The 10,205-nt window shown below is 45.9% G+C and overlaps 1 protein-coding gene across 4 annotated transcripts; it reads right to left on the reverse strand.

The window, feature by feature from the left end:
• Positions 1-299: 299 nt before the first annotated feature.
• LOC101652318 (gem-associated protein 8-like) lies at positions 300-8,935 on the reverse strand. Of its 4 annotated transcripts, XM_045287362.1 has the most exons (3): positions 8,439-8,495; positions 5,623-5,701; positions 300-1,891 (listed from the first exon to the last, which is right to left on the reverse strand). In XM_045287362.1, the coding sequence occupies exon 3, from the start codon at positions 1,481-1,483 to the stop codon at positions 764-766; it is 720 nt and encodes a 239-aa protein (XP_045143297.1). In that variant the 5' UTR covers positions 1,484-1,891; positions 5,623-5,701; positions 8,439-8,495; the 3' UTR covers positions 300-763. The 4 variants fall into 4 exon arrangements, with proteins under 4 accessions (XP_045143297.1, XP_045143296.1, XP_045143298.1 ...); XM_045287361.1 differs by lacking the exons at positions 5,623-5,701; positions 8,439-8,495 and adding an exon at positions 8,851-8,935; XM_045287363.1 differs by lacking the exons at positions 5,623-5,701; positions 8,439-8,495 and adding an exon at positions 5,738-6,122.
• Between the last annotated feature and the right edge of the window lie 1,270 nt (positions 8,936-10,205).

Here is a 10,205-nt window from a genome sequence, read left to right on the forward strand (position 1 = left end):
GTACAAAATAGTGATCAAAGTGGAAGCCCAAAATACAATTGCAGGATCTAGACAGGGTATAAACCTCTGATGATTTCCCTCTAACCATAATTGAGGGATGAGAATAATCTAGTTATCAGAGTATTGGAAGGATGACTACAGTAGATTAAAATGATAAATCTAACATGAACAGCTAAAACCTCGTCACTTGATCTCCCTTCTGGTTCACTTTGGGCTTGATGTGGTTTTTAATATTTTTTCTTATTGGGATTTATCTCTGCTGTATTTTATCATTGTTGGTAGCCTTCTTGACTCTCTGTTATGTGTTTTTCCAAGTTTTCTGGTATATGAAACCCAGGATAAGTGAGTCTATAAAGAAAACTAGAATAAGGGTTGGGGGGCAGAATGTACATACAGCAAGAAAGGTGAGATAGGGGGAGCTGATATCAAGGAGTTCAAGAAGGATGGAAATGTTCCAGAACTGCTTTTTGTAGCAACTGTACAACACTGCTTGATACGATTGAATTATGGAATAGTATGGTATCTGGATTAACCCCTAATAGAGAAAAAGTATGCCTTCTCATAATTCCATGGCACATGGACAGTTTTTGTTCTATGTTTTTTTTTGGCAGGTGGAAAACTTTAATGAATTAACCACCACTGACAATATAACAAGACTCCAGGATAGACCGGGAGGGGCTGGCACACAGTCTGCCTCCAGGTCCTGCAACCTCATGGCCTATTCCCTGAGTGCCAACAGCAGGGTGGCCGGTCTGAAGCAGCCTCAGAACTTCAGGGGAATCACTGGCCAGTACTTGGGCGGCTTGCGATCACAGAGCTTGTTGAAGTTCAGCTGCACAGTTGCCTCCATGGCCATGATCTTGGTGGCGCTCTCCCCATACAGACGCTTCATCTCGGCCTGGCGCCTCTCTCCCGGCCTCTCAGAGGGGGGCTCCACCGACCGGTGGATGGGGAAGTACAGGTCGTGGTCGGCTTTCACATACTGGCTGAGGCGCTCATCCTCCAGACGCTGCAGCCGCCGCCGCTCCTCTTTGTGCCGCTCGGTCTGCTCAAAGTACTCGCGCAGCTCCGGGGTGATCTGCATGTTGCTCAGGTCACACTCAATCTCCCCCTCTGACTCGCTTACCATCGTCTCCTCTGACGTCCAAGCTGCCACTTCTCTGTTAGAGGCCTGGAACAGAGCGCAGTCACGTGGGTGCTGCTGAGACCCCCAAGGATGCAGATGTGCACCCTGGGGCCTGTGGGCACCTGAGTGAGGGCCATAGGAGGGCCAAGGACATTCACTCTGCTCAGCAGGATGGCTGTGGTTTACAGACAGAGCAGAGAAATACCACAGGAGATTAGCATAGGATTCTAGAGCCTTTCTGTAAGCAAGGTGGTGGTTTTGCATCCAGGCCATTCCTTGGTGATAATGCTGCCAGTATCTCTCATAGACCGGATGGGAATACCAGGGGTCTTTCGAAGATGGCGCCTTTTCTGCCATTTCTGAGGGTTGTGTCCCGCCAGGTCCCAAAATAGTTTGCTTTCAATTGAGTAAGCGTTCCAGCAGGGTATTTCCGAGTGTTGACACTATTGTCTGTACATTTGCCTTAAACGTGGCCTGCGCTTCCCGTTTCCTGGTCTAAATTCTGGAGCACACAGTGAATGTAGACTCGTGGGCATGCAGCTTGCAGATATAAGGACCTATTTTTTGGTGGGAAGACAGGGTGGGGTGGTTGCCAGGTAACCTTGTTCCATGTCTTACTTGGAAACTCAGCTGGGACTAGAATGTCAAGGAAAGTCAGTCTCATTCACATTTGAGGCCTTTGTGTTGGCTGTTGGATGGAGTTTTCTTTCAGGTGGCCCATCTCTCCCCCTATGTAGCTGCTCCTTTGTTAGCTTGGCGACTTTTCTAAAAATGAAAACAAAACCAGCAGGCTTCATAAGAACTAGGCTTAGATCAAGTACAGTTTCATTTCTGCCACATTCTGCGAGTCAAAGCAGTGACAATGCCAGCTTAGATTTAGGAACAGGCTCTACCACTTAATGCCTATCTTCAAAGTTCATCTTTGATAAGCATATTCATACAGAATTTTGTACATAATATCAGGGAGTTCACCAACCCCTAAAAGCTGTCTATGAAGTACCTTGGGCTCTTGAGTTAGGTACCACTGCTTTAAAGTACAAAAAAATAATAGTATGGTCAAAGTGGATTTATTCCACTGGAAGCACTCACTAGTCTATACTAAGAAATTTGGACAACAGCTCACTGGTCAACTGACTGAAAGAGATCCATATTTGTGCCTACTCCAAAGAAAGGTAACTTACCCAAGAGAATGTGGAAATTATTAAACAATATCATTAATATAACATTCAAGGGAAATCTTACTGAAAATAATTTTTATTTTTTGAGAAGAATGGGAAATTCAAGACATGGGGAACCTGTACATGGACCATGAGACAGTTGTTCACAAAGCGCTAGGAAATATATTGAGGTTTAAAATCAGAAAAGGTGTGTGTCCAGGGTTCTACCCTTTCACCATACTGATTCAACCTGAGCAAATCATCTGAGGTGGACTATACGACAAAGAAGGCATCAGGACTGGAGGAAGAATCACTAACAACCCGCAATATGCAGATGACACAACTGTGCTTGCTGAAAATAAGGAGCACTTGAAGCACTTGTTGATGAACATCCAGGACTGCAGCCTTCAGTGTGACTGACACTCAATGTAACCTAAATCCCCTCAACTGGACCAAGAGATAACAAACATCCTGGTAAATCTCGGAAAGTTTGAAGTTGTCAAAGATTTCACAGTACTTGGATCCACAACCATGCTCTTGAAGCAGCAGTCAAGAAATTAAATGATATATTTCATTGGGCAGATTTGCTGTGCAAGACCTCTTTAAAGTGTTAAAGAACAAGGCTATCACTGAGGAGTAAAGACTGCCTGGCCCCAAACCAAAGTATTATCAATTGTCGCATAGGCTTGTGAAAGTTGGGTGGTGAATAAGGAAAACTCTAGAATGTATGCCTTTGAACTGTGGTCAACCCCACAGGAATATTGAGAGGAATATTGAGAGTACCATTGACTCCCAGAACAAAACCAGTAAAATCTGTCTTGGAGGAAGTACAGCTCCTTAGAAACCAGGCTCCTTGGAAACCCGGATGTGAAACTTCACTTCTAGTTTGGCTATGCCATCAGGAGAGAACAGCCCCTTGGAAAGGGCATTATACTTGGTAAAGGAGAAGGTCCGTGAAAGAGGAAGACTCAATAAGATGAGTCAATACAGTGGCTGCAATGTCCTCAAATATAGCAATTGTGATGGCACCTAACAAGGATGAATAATCTTTTTTTTTAATGGATAATCTTGATGACAAACTCTTTCTCAGACAGTCCAGCTTCTCATATTATTTGCTCAATAAGTATGGCGAAAGGACAGGAGTCAGAAATGAATGGTACCCAACAATAAGGTTCATCTACATGCAACTATGTAATATAATCAAATTGATAGTTTTATGGGTTGTTTTAAAATAAATTCATTCTATCATGCAGGAATGGATGTTACTTGGCAATACACGTGGGAAGTAGCTCTTGAACCTGATTTTTGCCAAAATAACAAGAAATTTTGCACAAGATGCAATCACTTTCATAACATTGTCTATGAGGTCAAAATGTTTATTGACCAAACGGTATTTGAATAAATTCAGAAGATAAAAAATAACCTAAAATGTCTAGAAAAGAATGATGGCAGCATATGTAAAAATATGCTTGATGCAATTGATGTATGGATTGTTATGAGTTGTAAGAGCCCCAAATAAAATTATTTTTTTAATTAAAAAAAATATAACCTTAAACAATGCTATTCTCTTTAAGTTTTTCATTACAGAAGGTTCTCTGTGAAGTTATTCCCCTTATTGTTAAAAGTTGAAGGATGACAACCCCATCAAATCATTGAGGTACAAAGGATTAAGGTTGAGAACCTGGATTGCTATTTCAAAACTCAATTTCAGTGGAACTGGCTCTTACATATACAACTGTAATCTCCTCATACAAAAGGAAACAACATACTAGCGATATCTCTAGATTCAGTTATTCATCTGTCTACTCTCTGAATTGGTGGGATAGTTACGGTTTTATGTCAATTTGGCCGGGCTAGAATTCTTAAGGTTTTTTTCCCTTAAGGCTGTGTAGGTGAGACCTAGCAATGCCCCATCATGAGATCTCCTCCAGAGTCAGGCCTACTTCTAATATAAGTGGACACTGGCTCATCGACCTGATTCTTTGGGCCTGTCATATTGCCTCCCAAAACTGCTGGTTGTCAGCATCCTGTCTTCTTACCTGTCACCTTGAATTCACATGCCTCTACAGCCATCAGATCTGCCATCAGATCCGCTGACCTTGGACTCACTCACCCCTGCTGCTTCAAATCCTGTCATCTGAACTGTTCACCTCTATAACACACACACCTTGGTGACACTGTGAGCTGCTAACCACAAGGTCAGCAGTTCAAAGCCACCTGTCACTCCTCAGGAGAAACAAGAGGCTACCTGCTCCCATAGAGATCTACAGTCTCAGAAACCTTATGTAGGGTTGCTATGCATCAGAATTGACTTAATGGCCATAGATTTGTTTGGTTTTCTACATATAAATTTCACTGGTTTGCTTCTCAAGAGAACCCAGCTTAAACAAGTACCAAATACATTAATAGCCCAGTGGTAGGCATTTGGGAATATACATTATACATTTAATTCATATTAAATACATATTTATTGATAGCCTACTATATATAAGACTCTGGGACTAAAGCAAAACAAACAAGCTAGTTTTCTCTTAAAAGTTACATTCTAAAATTAGGGAGACAGGAAAATAAACAAATAATAAATGTACCAAGAAGAAAAGGAAAGCAAGTCAAGGGGAAAAAAGTGATGATATATATATTTTTAAATCACCAACGAGTCAATTCCAACTCAAAGTGTCAACCCTATATAGGGTTTCAAGACTATCAATCTTTACAGGAATGGACAGCTTCATCTTTTTCCCTCCGAGAGGCTGGTGGATCTGAACCAATGGCCTTGTGATTAGCATTACAACACTTACCTGACAGTGTCACCTGGGATTCTTAGCAAAACATTTACTCTCCAGTTATTTCAACTTTCACCTGAGCAAACCAGAAAACAAACTCACTACCCTCAAGTCAATGCTGACTCATAGTGACCCCCCTGTGAGTTTCCAAGACTGTGACTGTTTATGGGAGTAGAAAACCCAGTCTTTCTCCCTTGGTGCTGCTGGTGGTTTCCAACTGCAAAAAGACGATACAGACCCTTTTACCCCCACAAAGGGAAATAAAGATCAAACGGTTTTATCTTCCTCCCATAATGAGAAGTCCAAAGGCAGACAAACCAGGATGTCATCAGGAACCTACACCATTTCTTCCACCAGTCTTAGTTTACAGCATAAGATAACTTTACTGTCACAACACAGATGAGTAAAACTCTTATCATACACCCATTCTGGACAAAAACAAATGAGGAAATGGTCAAAGACGTGCCACGTCAGCCAATCCTCCTATTTAAGAAGTTTTCCCAGAAGTCCCAACAAACAACTCATTAACGTCTCAACTAACCAGAACTCCACTTACCAGCACTTAGTCACTTGGCCATCCTGAGCGGGAGTGGGGGGAACCCTAAGTGCTCTGCTCTCAACAAACTAAGGTTCTGCTATTAAAGAAGAAAAGGAGAATGGGGAGAAGTTACCTGGAAGTGTCAGGCACTGTTCTCGGCACTAGGGATACAGCCTACATATAATGGCTTAAATTATGAACTTTTATGGTTTTTTTAAACGAAATGTGGTTAGGTGGTCTTTGAGGTTGGCACACGAACTCCATAATCCAGAGTACTAGTTGGCATCTACGATTCTCCTTGCATTCCCCTCAAGATCTTAAATTGGCTCGAGGCTACAGATATTTTTTTTAAAAACAGAAGGGTTTTCCTTAAATGAGCTGTCTCTTTCCAAGGAGAAGGAAAATCATTCATTAAAACTCCAGTAGACTCTCTTTGATGTTCCTTGCCCAAATTTGGGTCCAACTGCAAAGGAGACAGAGAAAGTGAGTATCGCACAAAGTAAACACAATTGCCTTGATTCATCCCCTGGGACTGAGCACAAAAATACCCTTTAAGGGAAGAGAGGATGGGGAAGATGTTTCTTTGGAAAGGAAAGAAGCCCTAGTGGTGCACGGTACATCAGCAGTTCAAACCCACCTGCTGCTCTGAGTGAGAGAGATGGACCTGCCTGCTCCTATAAATATCTATAGAAACTCTACCTGGGCTCACTATGAATCAGAATTGATTAAATAACAATGGATTTTGATAAGAAAGGATGTAAAAAGGTGATTTGGGGAAATACAACTAAAATTGACTCCACAAAATAAACATGGAGCTTGTATCCTGGTTAAGAGAGTATTTTTAAACAAGTAAATGTACAAATAAAGTAATTCAGATTCTATTAAGAACTATAAAATAATAGTGTGATATAAGATATTATAATCAGCATATATGAAGATAAAGCTAAAAGAAAAATTACTAATAGAACTGAATTTGGCAGTATGAGAAAAAGAAAACATGATTCCAAGTTAAAATTGATTTCCACTAAAAAATGCTCAACAAAGAGACTGGGGAGGACCAAAGACACATCACTGTTAAAACAGAGAATTAAGTATAGTCCAGTATTCTTTCTTCTCTATCACCTGTGTGCGAAAAGCAGGAAAGCAGGACACAATGGTTCTCTGTAAATTTGTAATGCTGGAAATAAGAATGAAAGTCAAATGTCTGTAAATAGCTGGCTGCTTAGTAAGTTGTTGCTACTTGTTATTTTTGTCTTTCTCTGTAGGACTGGTTAAATGAACAAACTGCTTCCTGAACTCTCCTTGTGTCTCACCACACTATAGAACTGTAGTTTGGAACTACCAAAAATGTTAGATGGCTCAGAATAGAAGCAAGCAGCCACAATATTATGTAGCAAAGATGGGAGTAGCTCCAGTGGCAACAGTGTTTTCTACTGCAACAACGCAGAGAAAACGGTTACAGAACCTGAGAGAGTCCAATGAAAAGCCTACGTTAAGAATTAAAGTGTTGATACAGTGTTTATGGTCTGGCCACAAATAACTACGTAGTTGTTAAATACGGGTAAAGTGTATACATGAATATACCATATGAACTAATAGACCTATTAGGTTTAGCATGAGTAAAAAAGAACTGCTAGTCTTTGCTTTCAGATAGAGTTGGCAGAAAAAATGAATTTAGCATTGTTTAATAGGTTTTCTGGTCTTAAACAGATAAAGATTAGATTACATTTAAAGATCCTATTTGACACTATTACTCATCAGGGACTGACAAACCTCCTCGTTCCTAACAAGGGAATACACAGATAAGCGCACTAGCAAACCTAATGGTTTGAGTAAGGTATCTGGGGAGACATACAGGCCCACAGGAGAAACGCTCAGCAGGGAAAGCTCCAAACTTCTGCAGAGCTCGCAGGATGGATCTGCCTGCTTTCCAACGGCTACCACCCAGAGTAGACAGCAAAAAGTTCAGCAAGCAAACAGTCACACTTTCCGGCCAAGGCCAACTAATACTTTGTCATTGCCTTTAAAAGCTTTTGTTTGGGGAGTGGGGGGCGTGGGGGGTAGTGGATCATTTTTTTTCTGGGGAGAAAAAATGACTTGCCTTAAGTATCCTATTGGTGTCTCCACCCAAATAATATAGAACTTGATGTAACCAATTAAAACAATCTAATTTACAAAACTCTAACACAAAAGAAGTCCTGGGGGATCTTGGTTTGTGCGTTGGGGCTGGGCTGCTAACCACAAGACCAGCAGTTCAAAAACCACGAGCTGCTCCTAGGAAGAAAGATGAGGCTGTCTGCTCCCATAAAGATTTGCGGCCTGAGAAAGTCAAAGGGGCAGTTCTCCTTGGTCAACCAGGGTCGCTGTGGGTCAGAATGGCAGTGAGTTTTTCGTAGCACGAGGAATTCCGACTCCCCTCACCCTTTCCTGTGAGATTTTTTATTTCCTCCCTACCCAAGCCTCTGTCTGAACTTTCTCAATTCAGCTTCCAAATGTGAAAGGCCTTCCCGCTCCCCTTTTTGAAAGTCCCTAGCTGCCTCAGGAGCCCCGGTGGCACAGGAGCGAGGCTAACTGAAAGGTCGGGGGTGTGCACACGCTCAGCGGGAGAAAGAGGTGGCAGTGGGCTTGGTGACAGCCCCATGGGGGCGGTTCGGTTCTACTCTGTCCGAAAGCCGGTGGCTCGCTGACACCACACTAACCAGTCCCACAAAATATGATGTCTTCGGTTCTGATCACGAGGCCCAAGCTGTCCCTTTCGCCCACCCCAGCGTTTAACCCCTTCCTGCTCTTCGGATGACTAAGGTATCACGGGTGACCTTTAGTTTGCAACGAACCCAAACCAATCGAATAGGCCTCGGGCCCTCCACAAGATCAGGAGTTTGACGCTAGTCCGCACTGGGAAGCGAAGGAGCCGAGAAGAGAAAACGGCCGGGCGCAGGGACGAGCAGTGACCAGACGCACATCCCCCGCCGAGCTACCCGGCCCAGAAGCATCACGCGCTGCGTCTGCGGAGCTGCGGGGAGGCCGCCCTGCACCCCCTTCCCCGGCCGGCTCACTTCCGCCCCCCCGCCATGCGGCAGACTGCAGCCCGCGAGGGGAGGGGGTTCCGGGGAGGACCCCGCCTCTGCGGCAGCAGGCTGGGCGCCGAGTGGGCGCGCCGGCCGCCGCGCCGCCAGGGCCCGCCCTCCGAGGCCGGCCGCTACTTAAGCCGCGGCCGCGCCGCCCCCGCCTCAGTGCGTTACTTACCTCGACTCTTAGCTTGTCGGGGACGGTAACCGGAGCCCGCAGCCCGCTCCCGCCGCGTTCCCCTTCGCCTCCCGCCGCGTCGCCAGCATGGTGAGTGGGCCGCGCGCGCCGGGCTCGCCCGGGACTCCGGCCCCGAGAGAGCGGGGCGCGATGCTGCCCGAGTTCGGAGGGAGAGCGAGGCTAGAGGGCGGAGGAGGTGGGACCCCGGTTGGTGGGGAGTGGGGCCGCGAGAGAGCGGGCCTCCCCGTTTCTGCTCGGATTCTGGGGCGCGGGACAGGGGGCAGTTAGTAAAGGTGGCCCGCGGCGCCTAGACGCCTGACAGCCTTTTCCCGCGCGTCCCCCCCTCCCCGTTAACGCGCGGGCGCGGCGCTCACTTCCTCCTCGGCGCCAAAAGCGGGGGCGGGCGGGAAAGGCGGACGCTGGGAGACGAGAGCGCAGGCGCGACCGTTACCTTCCCGCCACTGCAGCCTGCGCGCCTGCGCACTGCGGCGCTGCGGGTTTATAGCTGCAGGGCGTGTCGCCGGTTTTCCGGGGGGGAGGGGGCGGTATTTTCCAAATAAAACGATTTGATAGCTAGTAGAAGCTCCTGGACGGTCTACTGGGTGGTGCCCTAGGTGCAAATGAGTGCCGGTGGCGCACGGGAGCCTTAAAATCAAAAAGCCTGCTGATTTACATCTTGAGATCATTAAAAAGTTTGGAGTATAAGTCTTCGCTGACACGTGGGGTAGTGATACTCCCGGGCAACTGGTTACTGATTTAATTAGGACAATTAACTCCCCCAACAGCCTGTCGCGGCCATCTGCCCATCCCTGGCCTCCTTTGTGTCAGGAATGCTTGTGGGAGCAGCTGGTGGCAGTGAGGGATTTTGAGGGAACTGCAATCTGATCTCTGTCCAGATCTGGGCTGCTGATAATTCCCTACTGCACCCTCAGAGATGGGCTGAGCCCAACCCCGAGGAAGTAGGATAGGCGGTGGTTTCACCTCAATAGATATGGCCCCCGAGTCCCTCTGCAGCTGTGCTGCTCTGCGCAGGACTGCAGGGAAGCAGGGGCCACTGACACAGCTAAATGCTCATTCATCTTGTGCCGCAGAGCCCCGCCCAGTTCCTCTCAGCTCTGGCCACATGCTTCCCAGGTCAGAACTGCCCGGATGTCTGGTCTTGACCACCCAGTTGAAACTGGAAGGGAGAGAGCCATAAATGTTTGAAGGATGAGCCTATGTAGATATTTTGATTTTTCTTTTTCGTTTCCTTCCCCCCACAGCGTGAGTGCATCTCCATCCACGTCGGCCAGGCCGGTGTCCAGATCGGCAATGCCTGCTGGGAGCTCTACTGTCTGGAACACGGCATCCAGCCC

This window comes from Echinops telfairi, unplaced genomic scaffold, assembly GCF_000313985.2.
Source record: "Echinops telfairi isolate 266 unplaced genomic scaffold, ASM31398v2 ScPeMD7_12;HRSCAF=54, whole genome shotgun sequence".
Classification (NCBI taxonomy): domain Eukaryota; kingdom Metazoa; phylum Chordata; class Mammalia; order Afrosoricida; family Tenrecidae; genus Echinops; species Echinops telfairi.

Excerpts from the sequence above, each read along its gene's own strand:
- LOC101652318 (XM_045287361.1), bottom strand. The coding sequence starts at position 1,483 with ATGGCAGAAAAGGCGCCATCTTCGAAAGACCCCTGGTATTCCCATCCG.